The 26873-nt window shown below is 37.2% G+C and overlaps 1 protein-coding gene across 1 annotated transcript; it reads right to left on the bottom strand.

Annotated features, from left to right (window-relative positions):
• Positions 1–5743: 5743 nt before the first annotated feature.
• Positions 5744–25556, bottom strand: LOC146474967 (adhesion G protein-coupled receptor L3-like). The gene is made up of 22 exons (XM_085116710.1): positions 25385–25556; positions 25216–25255; positions 20160–20336; positions 19274–19580; positions 18547–18719; positions 17017–17105; positions 16380–16484; positions 15016–15190; positions 14246–14347; positions 13992–14082; positions 13596–13713; positions 13156–13211; positions 12289–12430; positions 11796–11899; positions 10796–10898; positions 10300–10453; positions 9654–9720; positions 9432–9498; positions 8382–8473; positions 7651–7819; positions 6543–6665; positions 5744–6196 (listed from the first exon to the last, which is right to left on the bottom strand). The coding sequence occupies exons 1-22, from the start codon at positions 25439–25441 to the stop codon at positions 5849–5851; spliced, it is 2859 nt and encodes a 952-aa protein (XP_084972836.1). The 5' UTR covers positions 25442–25556; the 3' UTR covers positions 5744–5848.
• Between the last annotated feature and the right edge of the window lie 1317 nt (positions 25557–26873).

The following is a 26873-nucleotide window of genomic DNA, read 5'->3' on the forward strand; positions in this document are numbered from 1 at the left end:
TTCCTGCAGTCATTATTGTAGATAAGGGAATGAAGAGTGACATTTCTCCGAAGGAGGCCGAACACAGATCTCTCGGGAGGGGAAGGGGTGGATCGCGACGTTTGGCTGACTAATAGCTTTGACTCTTGATACTCCGCGCGAGATGTGACTGTTGAGGCGGGAGGCCGGCAATGCTAAACCAGAGTGTAGATAGGGGAAAGAATTCCCATTTGAACGTGGGTTTGTGACTTGCATTTATAATAAAGTAAATTCAAATGACTTTGAGTAGAAGGGCCGGGCTTTAAACTACTTTTAAGGTGAATCAGATGAAAGGGCCGGATTAAATCTTGAAGGGAAAGATATAAATAACAGAGTCGATCAGAGAAAACATCATCAATAAATTGAAGGTGAATTCAACGTAGCACTTTTCCTGTGATATCATGCGTGCTTCATGCAAAAGCAGAACAGTATATATGAGCACCGGGTGGACGAATCAGTAAAAATCATCGATCCGAGTTAAGAATAAACTAATTTAAGTGAACGAGATTCCATGGCCAGCCTATAATCTTGACGACATTGCACCTCTCAAAGGTGTTTTAGGTGTTGTGAGTGCTTGTTATACTGACTTCCTGCCATTTTCTCCCGGGGGGGGTACTCCCCTATATAAGCTATATAGGTATGTGCCGCCCCAAAGGGTATGGTTTTTGACCCGTTTTGGTCTGAAAACGGGTATAGATTTTGACAATTACGGTCTGAAATCGGGTCGGGTTTTCGGGATGAGGAACATTTACGAAAGCTTACAAACATATTTTTCTTCTCAGTACGTATCTGGAACGACTAACTGATAGCGAGAAAAAGAAATAGATAAACTATGTCATTCCAGCTTACTTTTACTTCTTGCGTCAACTTCCGTTCGGCACTGATGCATAATTATCAGGTCTGAAAACGGGTATGAATTTTAGAGGTCAGGGCTGAAAACGGGTGTGGAAAATGGCATGTTTAGGTCTGAAATAGGGTCGGGATTTGAAGACCCGGGCGGCACACCCCCACCAAGAATTCCGAGGAGTACCCCCCCCGGGCATTTTCTTTCATTATTTTATTTTGTTTTTAAGCCGAGGTTTTTACATTCGATGCAACTGTACAAATTTCAGCAATCATTATTCTGAAAATTCATTATTCTAAATTCTAAGTAACTTGCGCGTTCAGTTTTTACCTTACTTAAGGTTCAAATCCGGTTTTGGTGATAATTTCTTTTTCCCTTTGTGACGAATTTGCAATCGTAAATTACCATGATTTAGAACAAAGGAAAGACCAATGATAAACAAAAAAAAAACTAGACAAAGCATGGAAGGAAAAATGTCTGTGGATAAGATAACAGCCAAAAGTAATGTTTGAAGCTGATTTAACGGTCTGTTATTAAAATATTTGTCGCGGGTACTGAAATCGTTTCCTTACTCAAGGAGTGTTTGCTGGCCATTATTTTTGCCATGACACTGATTCGATTCACACTTTATAATGTATTCCATATAAAAACTGAACAATGGCTCCATAGTGAATGTTGTGATGGTGCAGATAGGAAAAAAAAGGTGCATAAACGTTAGCTTCCTGATTGAATGATACTTGCCAACAGGTAATAAAGCACTGCTCCCTACCTGGCCCGTAAGCTAATGGGACAGTTCTTACTTTTACTAACTGCACTGGAGAAAATGAAGTATATCCTTTACCAACTGCGCTTTTGATCATGTGCAGTCGAAAGATTAAACGATGTCTTTGATTTGAGCTTGCGTAGACTTAAAGGGGTGTTTTTACATGTTACCGGTATAACAGTTAAACTGGCAAGAGTTCAACCTGGTTCCTTCTCGATGCTCTTTTACATATGGCATATGATACCGATGTACCGATATATCGATGTACCGATCGGTACAATTCATGCCGGTCGTATGGCGCAACTGGAACCTTCACCCTGGCAGCTGTACTAACGGGAACTTCTAACCAGAACTATTTAAACGCCGTGTGACTGTCTGTTCCTTCCATATTCATTTTATAATTAATTAGTTACAACTTTCTCATCGCAGAACAAAACTTACACCGCCATAGAAACGTTTTATGTTATCACGGTACTCGACGAGTTTCATCTCTAAGAGGAATGAAATTCGTACCGATTTTTACTATCCCCTAAGTGGCTTTTACAGTACCTTTACGTTGGAGTCAGCGTTTGATCAGCTTATTCCCTTTATAGATAGTTTTCCTTGCCCTACATATCATGGAAGTTGTGAATAAGAGTCATAACACTTCATGACTTGACTGACATGCAAAGCTCATGGCTTTAGGTTCAATTGTTATCACAATACCATTAGTTGCCAGCTGACATATTGAAGTGCATTGTAAGATACAAACCTTGAAAGCCCATGGGATGAGTAAACAAAACCATTGCATTGGTAGTGTCTTCGTAATGAGCTGCTTTGTATGCTCTTTGAACGGAAACAAAACGATTTCGGACGACCCAATCAGAATGAATGGGCAAGAGGTAAAATATGTGTGAAAAAGACTTTTGTATTCTGACCTGGTATCAAATTAGCACTTTTGACGTGAAATAAGTGAGCTGTCCACAAAAGAGCTTTGGGCTCTTGTTCATTATCTTAGGAATAAACAGTAATAATTTATTTTTAAGCCTTCAAGGCATCTTATATACAGGGACGTAATGCAAACATACATTTTCAAGCGACGTTTACGTTGCCGTCGTGGTTTCTTAAAGTTCCTATTGTCAATGCCACGAATTCGTAGAAATGGGCTTGCTCGCATTTCTAGCGATAACTCGTGCATCTTTCTCAGGAGGGGTTATTGTAATTTGCTAACATAAAAAAAGAGTATGATAGCTTATCTAAAATTGTTTAGGAGAAAATACGGTAAAATCTATTTGAAGGGGATGCAGACATTAGCTTGCATTGGGTCCCTAAACTTGCTTCCCATTTAAAAATTTGCAGACGGTAATTGAACTTTTTTTGACACCAGAATTTTTAAGGTCACGTTTTGTTTCTTGCAATAATGTGAAATCCTATCCTTTAAGGAATACTGAAAACACACTAACTCTTCCACAACCCCGCACTGATTATTTAAAAGGAACTCAAGTTTCTCATACAGTGGAGATCAGTTGTGGAACAGTTTACCCTTAGAATTACGCTTAAGACTAAATTGAGTTGCCACAGTTTTAAGTAGGATTTTAAACACGGTCTCCAAGAACAGCAGCATTTATCGTTTTAAGTTATTTCTTTTATAATTGTATTTAGGTAGATATAGATAGTTAGTTTATGATGACTTATATATAGCTGATGGAAATACCGTGTCTCAATAAAGTTATCGTATCGTATCGTATCGTATCGTACATGGTAAAGTTAGGAGGGGGGGGTATAATTCATGATATGTACATCAAAGGAGTTCTGTTAAAAGTCTCTCAGCATGGAACTTTCCTGTCCCTGTTTATTGGTCAGAATAATTATAACTTACAGTTAACTTGGCTTAAGACAAGTGTAAGCTAAAGAATGACACAGCTTACTATGATTATCGTCCATTTGTCTAGGCCATTTTCGTATGGTATAACGAACGATTATCAATGATAACGAAAATTCCTTGCGTGTGTGTCTAAATTAACGCAGTATGATATGATTTTGTTTTACGAAGAGGAATAAAGCGTAAAAAACTAAGTTAGAGGTAAAATTATTCTTTTCCTTTTTTATTACAGCGGTTGCCAATCACACGCGACCTACGGCATTCAAAAGAGTCGGATAAAGTTGCGTTTTGGTGGACGTCAATCAAACAAAAGCCGTTGAAATTATTTTGAATTCTGAAAAGATTCCAAGGTAACCCGGCAAGAAACTAAGAATTTTACCTCGCTAAGAGAAGGTATAAACTTTATTTAAATTGATTCTCGAGCCAGATCAAGCGCAAATAAAAGGTATTTTTGAATTAAAAATTTCAATTTTCACTGCACGTGATAATTTACTCACTTGCACGCATCGCTGATTTATTATCAGGTGTAGCGATTTCAAATGTTTCATAAAAAAACACGGCTTCGTCTAAACAATGCCCATTTTTTTTAGATAATCAGGCTTGGAAATCAACTTTCATAAAATTTACCATCCGTTAGCGGATAAAACTATCAATTTCTTGGTTCTGTTGCCTTGAAATTCAGAATTCAAAATAATTTCAACGGCTTTTCTTTGATTGACGTCCACCAAAACGCAACTTTATCGGAGTCTTTTAAAGGCGATAGGTCGCGGGTTATTGGTAACCGCTGTAATACTATAAGGGTCTCTTTTTGGTTATTTGACTGGTCGGTCCATTTCAATTTCATCCATTGTGGTTTTGTCAGTTACCACCAGATGTGTACCGACCTGAATGAAACAGCTTTGGCAAAAACAAACGACTCATGAAACTTACGCTATCTTGTGGTGAAAACTGTGTGTACTTAACAATCAGAACACCATTGTTAAATAAAAAAAAAAAAAAAATAAAAGGAGGCTTAACTAAGGGGAACAGTCTTAGCTACCAACCAGGATCGATACACAGACTTCCACAAATAAGCTGTTTGGTCATGTCTGTTCTATTAAACAGGATGTCAAGATTTTTGGAGTCCCAATCAAATTTGGCAGGTCACGTCACTAGAACAGAAAAGTAGTCTAAATTCAAATGGTGTGTATTTTTGAAAACAATCCCGATAGTGATGATCGTCAAGATGCAGAACGCTTCAAGAACTCCAAAATCGTGCGGCATATATCACAACCTTCTCAAACAATGAGCGTGTCCGCAGACGAGCTCCTCCGTATTCTGGGATGGAGAAACTAAATCATCAGAGTATGATCACTAAATCAATTTCAATGTATGAAGCTCTTCACAATGATTATTATTCACATCTTATAAGTTAAGAAATACGGAGTGTTAAAGCACGAAATTCCACTTCCCCGCACAAAGTCTTACAAACTAAGCTTTAGCTACAGTGGTGCGGTATTGTCGAATAGCTTAGTTCACCTCAATATCTAAAGCAAGTGTCATCGCTGGTAGAGTTTAGATCACAAAAATGCTCTTCAAATTTATGTGAGTAATTCTCTTTACAATGTAAATAGGTCATCGGCAACACGGCATCCTTGTAAAGCGGGAAGTTCTCTTTCCCATTAATTTCATTGCACTCAGTGTTGGTTATTGTTATAGGTAGAATAGGCAGATTATTTATAGACTAGATTAGTATAGGTTCATTTAACTTGTTTTGCTTTTTTGGCTCTCTGAAAGATTAGCCGTGGATAAATAAAGTATGACTATGACTAAGACTATGAATATGAATATGACTATAACTAACGTGAGGTATCGATTTTTTGAATTTCGGAAGTTATGGCGTCATAAATATTTAACATTTTCTTCAATTGTTTTCTTTGTACAAGGAGGCTGGATTGCCTCCAGTTCATGACATTCCTCCGCAATATTTAACAAATTTTAAAATTTAGGCGTTCATCCTGGAGTATCTCACCCGATTTACGGGCACCATCCTTGAAAATCCCTGAGCAATTGCTCTAGATCTGTAGATTTAGTCTACAGCCCCCTAAGAAATTTTCTTTTTATGCGGTCAATGCAAAATGAAGACTGCTGGAAGATAGCAGGCTATAGGAAACTAGCATAGGGCGTAATGAGAGCCCCATTAGATCAAGAGTTATCTAACCTTAAGTATATTAGCACTCGTTTAGTCCTCAAGGTAGCTTCGTTTAGTGTTAGTCCGGCACTTTTAACGAATGTTTAGTGAATTTAAAGAGATAAATTTCTCGACCTATGGTTAATCGAATCCTGAGTAGGCATCGTATCTAATCCATGAAACATCACTCTTTCAGGCGTTTACATTTTCTCTCATCATTTCCTCCTGAACAGGTTCTATCGCTGCATTCAATTTTCCCTTACTGTTCTGTCTCGGGTTTCGATGGTGTTTCTTTTTCTTTTTGTTCACTGGCGCTGTAACAGGTGGCAGTTTAACTTTAAATGACCCCTGACTAGTTTGCCTCTCAAGCCAAGCTGGCGGGGCTTGATGCTCATTGGCTGCTTTGTTTGCCGGTGTGATATCAGCTTGCTCATGCGTGTTGTGATTTTCCTCTGGTTGGGGTCTGGGCTCGACTTGACCACCGGTCAATGCCAGCTCACCATCGTATGTATCCTCGGATAAAGACATCATTTTTGCATCCTGTGAAAACAGATAAAATATACTTTAATGGCGTTTGATTCAGTTTAAACTTTCAAAACTAACTGGAGAGTGCATAAGTGCAAAATCTGCAAAGGAGGGCGTAATTCCAAACCAAATGCATATGTAATTGAAATCACTTGTTAAGAAAAAATATTCTTGTCTGCAACCAATCCGGATACGTCTAAGGCAATGGTTCATGTCGGAAGACCTTAATCGTTTCAGATACCCGAGATCAATTTTAGCGGTACATTTGCAGAATCAGAAACTAGGCTTTTGTTGTCGTATTAAAAAACGCAAAATTCCAAGTCCATATGTTATGAAAAGATTAAAATCAGTTAATATTTACCGAAACTGTAGCGCCTTTAGATGTTGAAGCAGCAGGAGCTGAAGAGGCTGGCAACGATGAAGGCGACAAAGTTGTTCGACGACTTGTCCAAATTTCTTTCTTTCTTTGGATTACTTTTCGAATCTAATAACGAATGAACAAACAAAATAAAGCCCTTCCATAAAAACCTATTTTACGTCATAAGTAATATGAATAGATCTTACTTGCATTTAAATTCCAATCGTTATAAAAGTAGTCTGAGTCACAATTCAGGTTTCATCCATCAACTGCTGGGTGTGGCTCTCCACCATATTCAGTCACAAACACCTTATATACCATTGGAGATCTCTACCATACTACTCCCCTGTAGCAGCTGTCTAAATCATATATTTGATGGTTTACTTCCCTCTTGATTTCTGGGCCTCGATATTGCTCTTTGATATCCAACTACCGTTAGACATTCGGGCTACAAGCCTAGTTCACTTCCTTTTTCATTATTAACGCACTGGTGGTAATGTCTTGGACCTTTGTCTTCTCCCTATCGTTGAAAATATTGCCTAGCATTTTCCTCTGCATGTATTTCTCCTTGACCAGCATGATTCAATCCTATATAGCTAGGGGAACATTACAACAGTACTGTACATTGCATGCCTTTGCGTAGGATGCCGACTAGTAACACAATCTTGTAATCTCGTTTGCTTTGCGGATGTATTAAGAGATCGATCGATAGCTGGCTTGCTTCTAATGACCATATCACATTGAAGGCAGCTTAAATTATTAATAGCTCCCTTAGTTTCTTGGCAGCTATCCCAGACTTAAACTATGACAGAAGATGATGGTTCCCAAAAAAGGAGCTTCCATTAAAGTTTAATTGAATTTATGAATTTTACAAAGCACTGTTGATTATACGTATATAGTAAATGCTACTTTGCCAACTTGAAATGCTAGTACTTGATGAAATCATTGTTAAAAAGTTATAAACAGAAATAGCCTTTTTTTTCTTATGGTCATCACCTCTCTAACTTTTTCGTGCAGCCTTCCTACATTCAACCGAACACTGACTGCTTCGGATATGTTTCTAATAAATTTAAATAAACTAGTACATTGAGTTTACAATGCTGCCTCTTACCTCTGAATTAAGCAGGCAGTGGAATATGAAAATGAAGAAACCTTGCAATGAGTTGCAAATAGCGAAGAGATATTGAAACACGATGGTTTTACTATCAAGTGCCAGGATACCAAACAACCATGTAATACCCAACAAAGGAAAAAGAACCACTGCTGATTTGACGCCAGATCTGATAAAGTTAAAAGAAATATAAATGTAATAAGTCAAAAGACCGGATTTTCATCATTTGCAATTACCTGATGCTGATTACTCTCCATAAACACACCAAAAGACACTCCATAACCTCTAATTCTAGTCTACATCTTATTGTTTTGGCAATGACTTAAAATGCTCAGCGCAGGCAAATGTGAGCGTAAGTTATAGAGAACTGTAACAGGTTATTACGTCTCCTCTTTAACTAAAGTTATTGCATTGCATTGCATTGCATTGCATTGCATTGTATTGTATTGTATTGTATTATATTGTATTGCATTGCATTGCGCATGCATTGTATTGTACCTTATTTTTAATGGCGGGCTTCGCGAGCTGGCAACGGATAAATATATTTTCATCATTTGCAATTACCTGATGCTCATTACACTCCATAAACACACCAAAAGACACTCCATAACCTCTTATTCTAGTCTACATCTTATTGTTTTGGCAATGACTTAAAATGCTCCATTAATTCTGAATAACAGCTTAATATTGAACATATGCCAAACATAGTGAACGAGGTTGCTGTCACTCACTTGACTAGATCAAACTTTGTTGAATGGGAGACACCATTAGTCTGAATCTTTATGATCTCTCTGATAACCATTCCAAGGATAACTGTATTCACCTAAGGTTGAAAGCAATTGTAAATCAGTAATGAATGGATCCGATATCGAAATATGTTCAACGATGCTAGATGACTTTTTAAGTCTCAATTTGGTTATCTTCTGTTTTAAAATTTCTAAGTTAAGAGAGTATTTTGTTGACATTGAAGCATATATCAATCGTGAGCAATTCTCGTTTCCACATCATTTTCGATAATTAGTTCTTTTTGGAAAAATGAATAGCAAATATCAAATTAGATATCAAATATCACTCCCCTCTGGGCGGGTCTTTGCCAGACTGCTTTAAGGCGCAGTTTAGAATTAATGAAGTAATGAAAGATCAGTAGCCATCGAATTTTATAAGTTCTAGAAATTTTAAAATATTTTTGTAAGTTTCTAGTTAGGGAAATTGTTTTTATACAGGGCTAACCTCACTATTTCCCTATTCAGGATGTTTTTGTATTTGTGTTGAAGCCTCCTGAATAAATGTTATGTTATGTTATATTATGTGTTATGAATGCCCCTTATGTGAATGCGAATTTCAGATAGACACTAGGGGTGGTCAATGCCAATGAATGTTGGTTATTGTCATTGAGCGTTAAGAAAAGGAAACTACAGGACCGAACCAAACCTGAGGCTGATTCTAGGAAATATCATTCCAGAACGATTAATGATTAATAAACAAGATAAGAAAATTATTGTAAAATGTTCTTTCAATGAGCAAGGTAGCTTAACTGAAAGCTCAACCCTGTGCCTCTGCACTGCCTGAAAAGATCCAAACTATACATTAGGCTGACGCTGTCATTCAATTCATGATCTCACCCTTCCAGATGCCCAGCCAACCCTTTTACCTGCCTTTTTTTTACATCCCCACATGAAGCACCGTCCAAAATAGAAAACATCAGCAGTCACGCAAATAACCAACCATCGTTTTTATTAACAATAGATATCCCAAATCCCTTATAATATATCTCGACTTACCAGGATTATTACCAATGCAGGTGCTACAAATGCATAAATGACTCCATTTGCAATCGACAACCAACAGCTAAAAACATACAAATAAAGTGAACGTACATTCAGTAATCACTATGTAGTGCTGTAATAATAGACAATAATAGACACGGTTCCCTTTTTTTCTTTCGTGAAGTTCACACATCAAATCAGTTTAAACGTGTTTTAATAGTAACTTGTTTGTTTTACCTGGATTCTGTACCGTAACCGTCATGCGCAATAGTAGCAGCAATAAGAACAATGATACCAGGTATACCTAAAACGTAGTAAAATACAAAAATACTTTCAAGTATCACGTGTGTAAGTCCATCAACGAATGCATAGGGATGTATATAAATGTACGCTCACCCAACCTCGTTCCCAGGGTCTCTCCTCTTCACGTCTCTCTCTCGCTCCCTGATGGGGAACTGGAGGAGAGACCCCGAGAACGAGGTTGAAGCTCACCCACTTCTTTACGCTCAATTTCCTTTAAGAGATAACACATTGTTGGGCACTCTTTCTCGTAACGTGATCACCAAGAAACAGACCGACGTTTTTCCAAAGTTAAAGAAAAATGGGTAACCTAGTTCTTTAAGAATCCCATTAACATTGGACAGAAGATAAGAAACATATATACATGCATATATGACGTTCTAAGAATGCTAATACCCTTATTATTGTGACTTATCAACGCTGCATACCGCACAAAAATAAAATTAAGTTACTCTTGGTGGTTTATCTTCAACAGAAAAGACCACTTACAGTTTACAATACACATCACTAGTCGAGAAACGTTAAGTTACATTTTATGCTCCTCGTCTCTTTTAAATGTCTTAGCCATATTAAAATTGATTACCATAAGCGCATGCTCCGTATACACGTAATTGCTCTTTACTGCTTTCAAATACAGTGATCACCATAACGTAAAGAAACACTCCCTCGACCAACATCCAGGCAAACGACACCAGCAGGAAGTAGTGAAGTAATACAGCTACTAACGTACAGGCGATCTGTAAAGAAAACGAAAAGGTAATACGTCAACTTAAATTTCAAACTTTTTTCCTTTGAAATTTTTATTTCAACTAATATCACGAGGATCAGTCCTTGCCATTTCAAATGACATGCTAACTAAATGTTTATTTTTATATCGGCGCTATATTTATCAATCAATTAATTAATTAATTTAAAGAATATATGATATTGTGTTTTAGGTTGCTATAAAGAGACGAGATCCTGGTTATGAGTTCTCATTGCGTTTTGGATGCTTAAAGTATATGTTTATTTAACGAGAGTGTTATGATGGCAATTTTAAGTTACTAAGTGAATCGCTTTGCCAAAAGGAATACACTTACCTCACTACTAGTTGCTTCAATTCCTGCAATGAAAATAATTTGAAAGATCCCGATAGCCACCGACAAGTTAAGGTGAATAAGATTCCTCTCTGACCGCAGACCGCTGTGGAATTAAAATAAAACACACAGTTATGGAGCCTACGCAGCCAATCGCTTGAGATTAGATCACAATGGCTTGGCGACCATGTTGGTATACCGTGACAACAGAAGCTAAAGAGAAAACTCTTGTTGACGGTGCACCAACTAACGACGATGACGCCAAGTACATACTTTCTTCATTTACCAATTTCGATTTCTTAGATTGGGTCACAACTCTAAATCTGAGGCCGACTCAGTTTGAGTCGTTGTGCACAGTTATGGTATGGAAATGACAGGAATTGATGTGTTTATCACAGAATATTTAACTTGATAGATGTACTTTCCATTTCAATCAGTGGTACAGGCATACGTAGTAAAAACGTCTAGTTCTCCCAACAGGAGCCGAACCTATGACCTTCCGATTACTAGTTTGGATGTTCTGAGCTACAGGAGACTTGTGAAAGCTAGGCTATTAAACTAGGTTCACGCGACAAACATCCTGACTACGACCAGCTGGGATTTGAATAGTATTTGTGAAAGTAATGTGATGTTATGTTTCAAGCCTGATGAAATGATAGATGATTTTTCTCTTAGTCACTGACACAGGCGTAGTTGGAAGAAGAACATCCTAGTAGATAGCATGTAAAGAAAGTCATGAAAGAATGCATGGTTTATGCTAACAGCGAGACTAAAACATTTGTCAGGTTGGCGGAAACCGTACTTGTAATAATAACAATAAAATAGGCTAGAGCACATTTGAAATAATAATAACATAAAATCTGCTACAGCCTTAATCTATCTTAATGCCCGTCACGAGCTATGGCAATATGATACTAATAAAGTAATATAATGGTTTACATCCTCTACATTTGTTAAATGGACGTTGAATTAAGGATCATTCATAAGATAACACTTTTCTTACGACAAGCAGGATATGATGACGACTGTCAGCGTAACTCCAAACAGAGACAGTCCACAGCCCACGTAAGTGATGATCTCTAACGCCGTAGCATGGGACTCATCCAACTAAGAAACAAAGAGGTTTAACGTTATAAAGTCTTCTAAAATAAAAGATTAAAGAGGGAAACAGATAAGAAGAATGCAAACATCAGCGAATATCATATTTTTATAACTTTCTTCCAGGCTTGCACAGAAGAAAACTGCAAGTAGACCATAACCAGGTAGTTAATTATATAATTGATCTTTGCTAGTCCAGCTGTAGGTTTATTTCATAGATAATTTACTTCGTGCTCTAACTGGAAAAAGTTAAATGGGGCCAGTTAATTAAAAAATACTCCAGTTTTAGATGGGAATATTGTGTCGCGTGGGGTCACACAACGGAAAATATTCGGTGTATCATTCAGGCCGTCGTTCCATTTATGTAGCATTGGTGAGCAACAACTTCATTTGATTACCTTAGATGTTTCTGACTTGACTTTCATCAGAACGGCAAAGTTGGTAAGATGGTTGCATTTACAGACGGAATGAGTGTCATTCGAAGATGCGACGTCCAACTCACATCCAGTTGTCGACCACATACCACTGCTATTTACAGTTCTAGAGAGATTGATAAATTCAAGTTGTACGACGATCAGGTAACGACGATTTTATAGTTTAACTTCCTCGTTCAGAAAGTGTGACCTCATAGGAAGGTTTGTGCTGAAACTGAGTCATAGTTGTAAAGCAGCTCATTTAAGCGTGGCTTCACTTCTCTCACATTAGTTGCAATATCAATTACTGTACTTGTAATATCTAAATTAGTTACTGATTTTATGATGATAATGATGGTAGTTTGTATTTTTACCTTTTTCTTTTTGGCACGGCCCCATAAGCTTTCTAGCTTTAATTTCTACCGTGAATAAATAAAGTTTATTGATTGATTGATTGATATCGCTCGATGTATTTGCAAATATCTTGCGCCTTTTGCAGACATTCAAACTTTGCCCCTGATTCGTAGCTCCTTTTTTGTTGCACGGCACATTCCCCAATGAAATTTCAAGTCACTAATTACTGGAGAAAGGTGGGAACGTTCTGGGAAAACAGGCTAGCAGGATAATTCAGGACAAATCAAACATTATTTGACAAAATTAACGGGTCTGTCATTTTTTTCTTTTTTCATTTTAATATTTATCCAATCAAATAGTATCTAAAATATACATTATAATTTAAAAACATCCAAGTGTATGGAAAGGAGAGGGGCACATCTAATGTTACTACTACTGCTCCGAAACCTCTAAAATTCTCCTTTTTTTTGTAAGTATATATTTTTGTCCAGCACTCACCCAGCATTGAAATCCCACCACACGCATATTGGGACAAGGGTCTCATTGGATTTTTGCTGTAAACATAAGAAAAAAGCATACCTTGAAGTATACTGCTTGAAATGATCGTTACTTTAATGTTACTCGTGCTGTCGACATAAGTAACTTTGCTAGGGATTATACTGAGTACCACCAAATTGTTTAAATTATATATAGCACGATTTATTCCTTTGTTTCCCTTGTTGTGCATGTACGTTTAAACCTGTTTGCCAGAGGATTGTCGTTTATCCTTTAATATCCCACTGGGTGGCATGACAAGACGCCCAAACTACATTCTTTTTGAAGTCCGCACATGATGGCAAAAACTCAGACGCTTTGAACATAACCAGTGTGAATTCAATTAGACTGTGTTTCCAACAGTGTTATGTGTGAGCTCGATAGAGAGAGACATGTCTTTTTACCTCAATATGTTCGAAGGTGACAAGAGCATCGAGCTTTTGTTTCTTATCTTGTGGAGTCACAAGACTTCCAATGATACGACTGTTAAGCTGATAAATCCCTTCTTCATTTTTATTTTCTCTGCGAAAAATTAAAATGCAAAGCCGGTGAGGATACTTATTCTTCTTTATCAATTGCATTACTGAGGGACTTTACCTTTAGCGCTAGCGTAGATAAGCATGCGCAGCAACAAAACATAAGCAGTGAGACACAATAACAACGTTAACAAAGTAATTAACAAAGTAGTGTTTAAGTTAAGGCTCCCCCCAAAACAATAGTACACTTCTTGCTGTTGACTAGAGACAAACTGAATGAAGCAATGACGATTGAATTGTTTAACAACTATCCATTTTACTTACTTTGCGACTATTTTTAGGGTAGATGGTAGCATTTCATGCAAACTTTTGTAAATGACGCTGAACGCTTTCACCTTGCTTTGAGGATCACTGCCTACATGAGATAGAAAAAAATATATGAATTCCTGTTGTGTGGCAGAAACAGGTAGTGGGAAGGCATAAAGGAAGATCGGAAGGCAAGTAGTGCTAAACCTTTTTTTCTCTCAATTCACAACTGGAGAAGGCAAAATAGCGAATAGTTTAACTGACATCTTTACCTGTTATTTTTAAACTGAGGGAATCGTCAATTCCTCGCCAATGTTTATCCGTTGTAGGCGCTGAAAATCTGTAGTTGTCAGACAACACTGACGCTTGCAACGCTAAATGAGAAAGATACTAAGTTAAAGACATTTAACTTTAAACAATTTTCAGTCTGGGGGAGGTGAGGGGGTTGAATGGGGCCACGCCGACTTTGAACATTCGTAACTTTGTGACTTTTCCTGAAATCTATCAGGCAACAATGAATTGTTCATGGTTTCATCTCGGTTTCTAGGGTAACAACATTCAACAACCAAAGTGACGAAACAGTTCCTCGACGAGACCAAGGGCAAAATGTACGTAAATTGGTATGGGGGGAAAGCTCCGCAAAATTTATTGGAAAGACCTACAGAATTGGTTCCCTAACATTCTTCTATCTATTAAAATAGGAGCTAGCTACATGCTAATTCTTGGATACTGTAATTCTCACGCGTGGATGGCGTTAACACTACATCGGAGTTGGGGCCTGGGAAAACCGAATTTGTCAAATAAATAAATAAATAAATAAATAAATAAATAAATAAATAAATAAATAAATTTAGTTATTTATTTATTAATTAATAATATGAGTAAATTTCAAGCATTGTAACAGCAAGAAACGTGCGACAATAAATAACAATAATACACTGAAATTATTTCTGGCAAACACGAGAAAAGGCCTAGAGTGTCGTCCCTTCCCTTTCTGAGATTGTCTATCTCAAAACGTCAGTAAGACTAAATTTCACCTTACCAATGTTTGGCTCCAGTGAGCCGACATTAGATGTCTCATTGGTCCATTTGCGAGCCAGTTCTTCACCAAATGACTCTGTCACCTCGGCAATTTTAATAGCCAGGGAAGAGTTAGACTTGCGCCACTCAAATTTCTTTTTATCTTCCAATACATTGTTTATAGTCTTCGCGCTTTCCTTGGAAAAGAAAACACTTTTAAAACAAAGCATTGTACATTTCCTACCCAGCTCGAAAACTCAGCTAGAAATGGAGCAAATGGTTATTCAAGTTAACATTAAAGTGCTTCTAGCCCCCAATTTTTTTCTCTCTTAAATAAATCTTTACACCTGTTCGAAACATGTTGCGCTATTTGGCGCCTTTTTCAACCAAATCTTGACTTTTTAAAGGCTGTAAAAGTTACGAAATCTAGTAAGGGGCATGGGTCTACTCCTTACTTGACGGCACAAACTGAATTGCATTGTATTAAGTCTTTGTGAAAATGCATGCAGAGCAGTTTGTGACGTCATGTAAGGAATAGACCCATGCCCCTCACTAGCTCGGTCACGGGACAGATGATGGCTAGATTTCGTAACTTTTACAGCCAATAAAAAGTCAAGGTTTGGTTGAAAATAGGCGCAAAAAGGCTCAATACGTTTCGAACAGGTGCAAAGATTTATTTAAGCGAAAAAAAAAAAAAAATGGGGGTTAGGTGCACTTTAACGACGATATGTATAGCAGAGAGAGTGGCATTTTATTCCTGATCTTGTTTGTTTTGTTTTATGCATTAACATTAGAGACAAGAAGTACCAGCAACGAAGTCACGAGCAATTTAATCATTTTGTGCTATTAATGCGTGTTTAAACAAAGGGATTTTGAAAGGATTGTGCATTTGAGAATTTATAGTTTCATACTACGCCAAAAAATTGTTCTTTTGTTTTGCACAATAACATTCCTGACAAATGGGGAGGACACACGTTTACGAGTTCAAAGACCCTATCAATGTTATATGTTTACTTGAACTAAAAGTTCAAAAAAATCTCATTCAGGCGTAAAGGATCAGTAATTCAAGCCTTTGCGGGACTACAGGCCGATCAAAGACTGTAACAGTCCAAAATTTAGCCACTTCGTCGCTTTCCTGTTTCAGGCGATTTTAAAATTAGAAGTAATTTAACATGACACTTTGTTTTACTCACGGAACCAAACTATTTAGCAGCGAGACGTTTAGTAAAAAGTGTCTATTTTCATTTCACTTGGGGAAACAATCTCGCGGAAAAGGTGAAACGTAAAAAATAACCAATTTTAGCAAGAAACCAAGTCAGACGAAATAAGAGGGCTGCTAACATTGGGTCTCAGTGATCAGAGGTTAATATAGAGAACAACGCTTACCTTTGTTACTTGCGCAAGTTCTCGTTGTGCCGAAGCTGAATCACTTGAAGACAATAATTTCAATTGTTTCGTCAATATATCCATTGATCTCTTGAAGCTTTGGAGCTAAAAACAGGAGAAACCTTGAGTTAATGCACAACTTAGGAACACCACCTTTTTCTCTCAGTCAGTTTTTCAGCGTGTCAAACTTAGAAAACCACTCCCCCCCCTCCCCCTCCCCACTTTCAAATATCCTTTCGTCTCTCCTTCAAGTAATATATCAAACACGAGAAGGTGTGTTTCATCAGATATCCAAACACTGAGAAGTAGGTTGAAAAAACGAGGCGCAGCCGAGTTTTTTTAAACGACTTCGAGGTGTTTGGATATCTGATGAAACACACTTTCGTGTGTTTGATATGGCTTCTCAAATGATCAATAATTCTTCGAGAAATTCAAGGCTAAAGTTGGCAAAAGTTTATGGTAATTAGGATCACATATCCAAACCACGTTCACGGTAGTGATTTTCTTTGTTTTCTCTTGATGAATTATTAATGAGTTTGAGAAGGTGAAATCAAGCAGTCTTGAGGACATGACCCAGGTTAGAATTAAAAAAAAAAAAGGCTAATAAAAAAAAACAGCTATAAATCCGCAGTTTTACCTTCTTTTGAGGGTTATCGCAGGTCTGTGCAACACATTTGGCATTTTGTAGTGACGGCCCGCTGCTTTGGCAACCAATGAGATCTAGCTCTGTATGAAAGAAAAGATGAGTTTACGATGCCGATGGCCGATGACTGGTTGCGAGCCTTGCAAACTTTAAAGCCGGAAACAAAGCTTTTTGCAATTCATTAACGTTGACTAGGTTCTGGGAAGTACTTCACTCTTAGTTGTAGATGTGACAATCATACATAGACTTTTTTTATTTGAATGTTAATGTAAAAACCCTGAAGAGTAACTGAAATTCGTCTGGTGGCCAGTGAGAGTCGTTCAAAAACCATGCTCGGTCATGAAGTTAAAACCGAATGCAAATCGCGGGCAACTCAATAAAAGCAACTATATAACGAGCCTAAACAAACAAAGGAACGAAAGAATGTCACCATTAGCAGCAAATTTAAGAGTAAACTGGATATGTCCGTGCATTTTTTCAAAAATGTCGGTTAAACGAGGGGTCAATGTTTCCAGGCGTTCCTGCGATTGCTGCACTTGACAAAAGGCAAAATTATATTATATTATAATATATCACTGAGAGAAACTTCTCTTCTCTAAGGTCATTGATCAGCAGTTTACATATACCAGGTATGATAATTTAAGTTCATATAATCAAACGCGAGTCAAGTTCGAGTCAGCTGGACCAAACGATTATACCTTTGCTACATTCTCTCGCAGTCTAATCGGTGGTAAATAAAGGTTAGCAATTTTACGCCTATTTTTTTGTTATCATCATACAGATGTTGCTGATTCAGTTTCAGTTTCAGTTTATTGTTTTGCCATAAAAAGTGTACAAATGCAAATTATTATTATTCAAAACACTAATCGCGAGGAAGCCCAAGGGAAGCCACCGCGGGCTTATAAGGAATGGGCTCCCTCATTTGAGTAATTAAAACAAAGTATACGCATGGGACCAAAATCAATGGCAGAGCTACAGTAAAACTTAAAATATATTACTTAGTTATATTAATCATAGTTAGGCCAAAAAAAGGAAAAATGAAAGTGAAAAGCAGAGGTAAATAAATAAATAAATAAATATATAAATGATGAAAGTGAACAGAGAAGTGTAGTGTCTAGGAAAACCTTTTTCAAAGTTCTCAGAAGTATTATGACTAATACTTGTAGAAATAAGTACGTCTAAGTAAAAATTTCACCCGAACAGCTGCGAACAGCAATAGATAGCAGTATTGATAATGAATCAAATAGGGCTGTTGCGACATCCATCGATCACTGGCAACTTTTCAGAAAACAAAAATTGCAAACTATAAAAACATTTAAAGATTGAAGGCGAGGAGGAAAAAGTCATAATTGACCTTGATTTGAAGTTGACTCATGACTCGAACTTATCTAGGGCTTGAACTTCAGTGATCTCGTGCCCAGTATAATCACCATAAATTCACTTTCACACAAACTATTTCCATTGCAAGCTGACGATAATTTCTCTATTCAAGACCACAAGCATTCTCTTATTCTCCTTTCGTACCTGCCTTCCCCATCACCAAATGTCTTGATGACACAGGCCGCTCTTTTGTCAAGGTAGGAAACTCTACTCCAACGCACATAAAATCGATGCCAGTCTTCTCTTTGTGTAGAAGTTCCATGTAGTACAGATTTCCCTTTATCATTTTTATTCTTTCAGAAGACTGGTCATCTCTCCTGCAAAACACAATTCAGTTTCAATTTTGGCACCATATTTGATACGTCCTTTTTGTATTAAACGACTTTGTTCCAGTCGTTCGCAATGCGAGCCCAGTTTCTCTCGTCTTTCAATTTTCTGTCGCGTCGCTTCCCACTAGGAAGCTTAAGCAACGACGACAGCAACGGCATGGAAATCGTCACCCGAAAATATATCTTTATTTCATTTGTGCTACTTCGCGATTATCTCAACCCGCTAAACTTTTACAAAAATGAAGAACTATCCAGGAACCAAATTGGTAGGAGTGGCGTACGTTCTCCACAAAACCTTAAATGTGGTCATTTCACGTTGTTGTTTTGCAGAGGACGGCAAACGAAATGTACCAAAATGTAAAACACACGTGCAGAGCGATTGTTTTTTCTCATTAAACCTATTGTTTTGCGGCGTTGTCGTTGCCGTCGCCGTCGTCTTTGCTTAAGCACCCTACTATATGAACGCCTGGGGCAGGCTATAGATGACTAAGCATCTCTATAGTAAATCAGTTCATAGAGTTACCTATACTAAGCTAACATACCGGTCAAAGCTGTAGGCATCTGTGGATCGCTGTTGATCTACGATGAGTCGTTTCCTGGAAGGAAGTTCATTGTCGCTCATCCAGAGCTGGCATGCGTTGTCACAAGAAGTCTGGAACATGAAATTTCCTGTTTCGGGAGCTTTGAAGAAAGACCTTAACCGCTGACCATAGTGATCTCGGTTGGGAGAATGATAAACGCAAAAGGTGTCGATAAACTTAGTCTTAGAGGGTGCGCATGGAAACCAAGTGCTGGACTCTAGATCAGCCACGTCAGCCCCGGATACACCAGTCCAAAGTTCACGATACACTACGAATTAAGAAGAGACTTTAACTATACATTGTAATTGTTCTCGAACAAGAAAAATCCTTTATTGACATACACAAGATTATCTCAGGTTCTAAGGTTAAGCCCTTAATAGCAAAAGTAATCTAACAATTCTTCATAATTTCTCATTCAAACGTACCATGCCGTAAACCTTGTATCCCAATGTAAAACGTTCTGTCTTTCTTTCTTTATTTCTTTCTCTCCTTTCTATTTTATCTTATTTTCTTTTACCACAATACATAAAAAATAATAAAACTAGTTAAACTTTTATACACAGGCCCGCCAAGACTGCGAGCCAGTCCAACATTGTAAATAGTTAAAATTATTTGCTAAAATTGTTTTGTCCAAAAAAAAAAAAAAAACCAACAAAAAAACAAAACAAAAAAAAGTTGTTGAGAATGTGTCTTTTTGAAAGACCCAACGGACACCACAACTTAAGAACGGATCTCAATCTATGTACAACCCTAATTTCACGACTTTTTCATCGAATACGAACAAATGCAGTTGTTTCCCGGTTTGATATTTTTATTGTTACATAAACTTTTTTCGGTTTAAACTCACCTTTCCTTACTGTGCAATTCACTTTATCGGAATGACGGAATTCTCTTGTTTCTGGGTCGAGCATAAGTCCAACTGACAACCCTGTCCGATGGCGTGTTTTGCCTTTTACGCAGTCATAATACGCCCTGCAGTCCACTGGGTCAGCTTGCAAACCATCAGGTTTATTAATACAAAAATCTAACATAAAAAGATAAGATAATGTAAGAACTGAGAAGAACACATTGAGCTTTTCCGTAAACTGATCAAAAGAAAATTTTACTTAATGTCACTATAATTTGTTGCTGTAAATTTATAAAACTAATCAGATTATAGCCGTCAAACTGAGGCAACTGAATACTAGAATATGTGTTAAATGTTAAAAAAAAAAAAACAATCGTATAAGCAATGGTAGCAGGGGAAAACTTAATTCCCATATAAAGGCTCTCTCCTTATATCGATAGACTAAAATAATAATAATAATAATAATAATAATAATAATAATAATAATAATACTAATAATAATAATACTAATAATACTAATAATAATAATAATAATAATAATAATAATAATAATAATAATAATAATAATAATAATAATAATAATAATAATAAACAGGTAAAAGAGAAACTAATATATCTATAGCACCTCGTTTCAAGGTTTTTCTTCCAATTTTAGGGTGCTACGCGAAATGGACAACCCCAGCGCTATGCATTTTGATATTTTGAAGAATTGAATATTTCTGGCAACTACTGGGCGACGCATAATTTTAAGGAGTGGACACTGTTTTTTCCCGAAATGTTTAAATCTTAACAATTTAAATCTATGTGTTCTGTAATCTCACTGAGGGATGAAAATCTCTCTTAAAACAATCATGGTATGAAAGCTCTTCCCAGGGTCAGGCAATTTGGAGGTGGCATGAACGAAAACCAACGACAAATAAGTATTGCATTGTGATTCCTTAAGGACTAATACCGAAGTATTTTTGTGTGGTTTATGACTATGAGGGGAAAGTAAATCTCAGCAATTGCAAGGAATATTGAAATCGAAAAAGAAAATTGGGGGAACCACGCATTTTTTTAGAGATAATTAAGCAACAATTATTCCAAAAAACAGTAAAATACGAAGCAATGCATAGCGTTTTTTTCCAACTTGAAGCAAATGCATGCGGGTTACCTTAAAGTGCACCTAACAGCAGATCTTTTTATTCGGCGAAATAAATGTACTTTCTTTCTAAACTGTTCCAGCGAAAAAATTTTTTGAATTGGTTGAATCCTCGATTTTCTATGCGCTTTTGAAGTTGGGACTGTGTTGTTGCACCACCGCGTTTTAGGAAGCCTGGGACGAGGATGGTTGTGACGTCACCCCAGGGACCACACGATATCGAATGCGTCTATTTTTCGGTTTATTTCTTTGCGATTTACTCCACATAGTCCGTTTCAGAATGTGTTTGTCTTCTTCTTTACGGTTATCAGAAGAGTCCAAGGAGCCCGAGGAGTCTGACGAGATCGAGGAGGATTTAGAAGATTCGGATGACTCCAAAATGATTTACATCTCCGAAATCGAAATGGACGATTATTGACAAGAAGCTTCAGCAAGCGCAAACCCATTTGATAACAGCGACCTCGAACAAGACCTGTTTTAATACGGATGACCCGGAATAGACAGCCAGATACAAAACACTTTATACTGCGCACCAGCAATACATCCTTCTCTAAATACTACAATTGTTAAGCTTTCGAAAGAGATCAAAATGAACCATTTGGACACGAATTCGCAGATATGAATTCTCGAGTGTGATAGTTCTGTTTGTTGTGAATTAATTTTTCCGTTCGCGAGGGACGGACACAAACAGCGCGCTCTGCGATTTCTTTTACAATTTCGATTCTACTTCGCTAAGACTGTTTGATCTGTATACTAGAACAGTGAAGTTATTTACTGGGTGATTTCTTTTTACTCGGCGAAAGAAATTGCAGTCAAAGTAATACTTCAAAGTTACGAAGTCTTGAGCGCTTTCGAAAAATTCACCCGTTGTGTCATTTCCTCTCGTGTTTACAAGGTTAAAAGCAGCTTTCTTTTATTCATCGCATCAGGAATATTCCTTTTTCTATCCAGTACATGTGTTAAGCTTTCGAAAGAGACCAAAATGAAACCATTTGAACACGAATTCGCAGAGATATGAATTTTCGAGTGTGATAATTCGATTCTGTTTGTTGTGAATTAATTTTGCCTTAGCGAGGCGCGGATATAAACAGCGCGCTCGGCGATTTCTTTTATAATTCCGATTCTATTTCGCTAACACTGTTTGATCTGTATACTAGAACAATTTAGTTAATTGCTGGATGCTTTCTTTTTATTCTGCCAAGCGAATTGAAGGCAAAATAATTTTTCAAATTTATGAAGTCTTTAAGCGCTTTCGAAAAATTCGCCCGCAGCGACATTTCCTCTGAATGTTTTGAAGCTTAAAAACGTCTTTTTATATACAGAGCATCAGCAATACATCTTTTTCTAAACACTACAAGTGTTTTAAGACCTATAGAAACGAAAGTAAGACGAAAGGATCGAATAAAGGGAAGAAATTGGTTTCACAACATTGGATAATATACAAAGAATCGAAGATTTTCTCACCTTCCTATTGTTTCGGTCAGACTGAGGCACATCGACTGGGGCTCCAACGGCATGAATTTTTGGCCAGACAGTGAATCCCATCTCATCTGTTATTAAATGTGGCCAGAATGGTTTTACTTGGCCAAGTAAATTGTGGAACTGTCTTGTGAAACAGTCCTTCTCAAAATGAGCCGAGCAAATGTGAGAATATTCCGTCGGTTCCCACTTCGCTCGCTTGAGTTTTGCAAAATCCACCCATCGTTTCCGTCTCTTCAAGGCAACGGTACGATCGTCACCATAATATGGTAGTAAATGGAGACCTATCCCCTTTTCTAGATTTGGTACGTTACCACAGCCTCCAACAACACATCGGGAAGGCATATTAGGTCATGTAATCACTGATGTAATTGCAAAACATGAGTAGAAAGACTGGAAAGCGAAAGATCCTGCGTCCCTGGCGTGACGTCACAGCAGCTCGATCCATTCCCCGCCAAAACACGGCCGCGCAACAAAAATGGCGCGATTTTCAAACCTTCGCTGAAGCACCAAAAATCGAGGATTCAACCAAATCAAAAAATTTTTTCGCTGGAACACTTTAGAAAGAAAGTAGATTTATTTCGTCGAATAAAAAGATCTACTGTTAGGTGCACTTTAAATTTTCGTTTCTAAAGGATACCAAGTCATAGAGCTCTTGCTAAGTTCTGCTTTCTCCGCATAGTTTTAAAGTGCGCAAAAATATTCCTGTATTAGTTGGCACCACCCATAGGAAACCCGAGTATCTCGGGATGCACAGAACGTATGCGCAGTAACAAAAGTAGGCACCGTCCTTAATGTCAGCAACAGCAACTAATGTTTGGCCGAGCGACTGTGTAGATTATAAATTTTAAGGCTTAAAATGTGATGGCCTTGATACGACTTAGCAGCGATGGGTGAGAGTGCAGGCCATCAGTAATCACCCAAGGCTACAGAAATATTAGAAACTACGAGGTAGACTTTGTATTGCAGTAAAATGTTGATCGGGAAAAGGGATGGGTAATCATCCGATTGTCGATTTCAATACAGCCATATTTTGAATCATGGCGACATAATTAATGTTAACAAAAGCATTTTTTCAGTTTCCTTTTATCAAGTTTTTTGAATAAATAGGATGAAAAAGACATCGCCGACTATGCTGTAATCTATCAGTATTAACTTTCTTCGGAAGTAAGTTACGAATGCAGCGTTATTTTAGAGATGAATACAATTTCTTAATTATTCACTGTGATGTGTGCCTCCTCTTTAAAGAAAAACTATTAGAACCTACTAATCATTTTTTTTCGTCGTATTCCAATTTTCAATTGACGAACTTTTGTTTTCGCAAGAAAAGAATAAATTACATCTGTAATTGTTTGCGAATGGACTTGCGTAAACATGTCATCAACAAGATTAAATGCACTCTTAAGGCGAAAAATTCAATACTGCCATCGCAAGAAAGTCCGAAATGGCTTAATTCTCAATAAATTTTGTTGATGAAAGTTCCTGTATTGTCACTGTTCAAATCAATGTCAGGACTGCGTAAGTTTATGAATAAAAATTGGCATTATCTGGTAGATTAGTTAACACAGGTGAACAGCTGTGTAAATCCAAAACTGCAAACGAAAAGGAATATATTGCCGAAATTAATGGGTTTTTAGCAGGAACGCCAGCATTATAGTGCTTTTTCGTGATACAACAAAAGCTTGATAACGAAAGCACTGACAATTTTTACTCTATTTGTATTAAAAACGAGAACGGAACTAACGAATTATATATATATATCGGGTTACCTCCGGTGGTAAAAAAAATACAAGTCCATAAAACACGTTAACGTTTGAATAATGCACATAAAGTTCATCTAGCATTAAACCATTCTGTTTTATCAAGTACCGCAAAAAAGAAAACTGCTTTAGGTATGAATCGTGATCCTAAAATTCCTTATAGTCTGAGTTTCCTGTTGTGTCACGAAATATAACTCTTTATAGGATTAATAATTTGACCCTACTGAGGAAGATAGTTGGCAGTTTCCCTTAATTTAATCGTGTACACAAAACAAATTAGGCACGCTTTAGGCAGGTAGTAGGAAACCAGTTTCTAAGATAACAAACAACCATTTTTATATCGTTACGTTTTAATTTTTGCTGTTTGCTACAGAGCTTAAAACAAGATTTGTGTCAGAGATGTCGCATTTCCAACGAGCCAGGGATTGATATTAAGTTGTGTGCACAAAGGATAAATGTATACTGACTGATAGAATTATAATTCTTTGATTTGTCCGCTGCTGTGACAACTACAACATAAATTGTCAGATCATCTCAGAATGCAGTAATGAATGAAAAAGAATAGCTTCATGATCTATGAGAGATAGGGAAAAAGCTCAGTACGGCTTAAAGCAATACTGTACTCGGAACACGAATTCCCCGGTTGATAGAGACATATTGTGGGTTGATGACTCACCAGTATCGTAATACTCTTCGATAGTAGAGCATAATATGCACTGCAAAAAACATGAAAGAAATCCCTCAGTATGTATCACAAGCTATCTAAACGGCCTGTAACCGTGACGAGAGCACCCAGAACAGCAGGTCAAGACAAACAGTTTCCCCGAATACTGTCAGAAATTTACCTTGAAAAAGACAATCCAAATCACCAATGTGCTCATCGCGAAGCGCTCCTTTACCATTTACTTATTGCCAGATTGTGTCCATTGTGCCGTACATCCTTTCGAGTGGTCAACCTTCCAACAAAACCAGAGCACAATGCAACACTACAGCTTTCAGAGGAAAGCGATATTAACTTGCCTGTCATCGCCGAAAGATGTGTACTTTAGGGTCTCGGGGTCAACTCTAATGATTGGCCTATGATCATTCGCTTTGTTATTCTAATGAGCGCTCTCTGTGAAGAGCTGAAAGTGTTTGCTTTTTGCGGTGTAAGAAAATGGTGGAATTTGCTGATATTTTCGAGAGTAAATGATAAATTGCGGGAAATATTAATAAAAAAGGAACCAAGGTCAATAATAATAAAAAATTCTATCATTATTTTATGGTTAAAAAGATACAAATTAAATGAAAGAAATGGAAACCAATCATGTAAGATCCAACAAAGAATAAATATTAAAATCAGGCGCGAACGCATAGCGTCAGGAAGCGTTAAAGAACAAATTAGATTATAATTAGGCACTCCTTTGATTTCCTTATTTTGCGATCAAAACTAATTTTCATTTTCGGAGACAAACAATAGCAAGAAAATGCTGTTAAATAAATATTAAACTGAATGTACTCTTTTCATTTTATTTTAAAATTTTGTCCATCTGACAAATCAGAAGTGCGCAAAGGTCCGCAAGTTATCAGCGATTATTCCCGGGATAGTAAATCGAACGTTCGAAAATCGAACTCAATCGAACTCAATCGAACTCAATCCGTGGATTGAGTTCGATTGAGTTCGGCAATCGAACGAAATCGAACACTGAGACTTTCAGTGAGTTCGATTTCCGAACAAATCGAATTCAATCGAACAAATCGAACTCAATCGAACTAAATCCATCTGATTGTGTTCCCGAACTCAATCGAACACAATTTAATTGATTTAGTTTGATTGGCTCTGGTAAACCTATACAAAGTAAGCCCAAAGCAAGCCCATCAAAGCAGGTTTTTCTTGTGCTTCGTTACAATTTATTCAATAACAGAAACCCCATTTATAAACTGTCCACGGCAGTTAAGAAAACAGAACAGAACAGAACAAAGCTATCATTATTCCCGCGGGCGTATTCCGAAATTGTCGTACCCTTTCCTTTTTTCGCTAACTTACAATTGCTGAATGACAAATCGAAGGGTTACTTTTATGCAAAAATAAAAGCAAATTACTAAAAAACTTCGCCATCCTTAGCGTCAAAGCGGATCCAATCCACGGATTGAGTTCGATTGAGTTCGATTGAAATTTAGTTCGATTGGGTTCGATTTACTATGCCGGGGATTATTAGGTCGCGCTTGTATGATGTCGGCATTATACAATTCAATTCAAATCAATTCAATTTTTATTTTTCACACGTACAACGAGATTCAGTACAATACATAAAAAACAATAAACATTGATATTACAAAGATCATTTTAAATTA

This window comes from Pavona decussata, unplaced genomic scaffold, assembly GCF_977016875.1.
Source record: "Pavona decussata unplaced genomic scaffold, jaPavDecu1.1 SCAFFOLD_87, whole genome shotgun sequence".
In the NCBI taxonomy this organism is placed as follows: domain Eukaryota; kingdom Metazoa; phylum Cnidaria; class Anthozoa; order Scleractinia; family Agariciidae; genus Pavona; species Pavona decussata.

Excerpts from the sequence above, each read along its gene's own strand:
- LOC146474967 (XM_085116710.1), bottom strand. The coding sequence starts at position 25,441 with ATGGTAAAGGAGCGCTTCGCGATGAGCACATTGGTGATTTGGATTGTC. Across the intron at positions 25,256-25,384 it reads TTTGGATTGTCTTTTTCAAG|TGCATATTATGCTCTACTAT; the intron begins GTAAATTTCTGA and ends TGTTTTTTGCAG. Across the intron at positions 13,714-13,991 it reads ACCCTAAAAATAGTCGCAAA|AGAAAATAAAAATGAAGAAG; the intron begins GTAAGTAAAATG and ends AATTTTTCGCAG.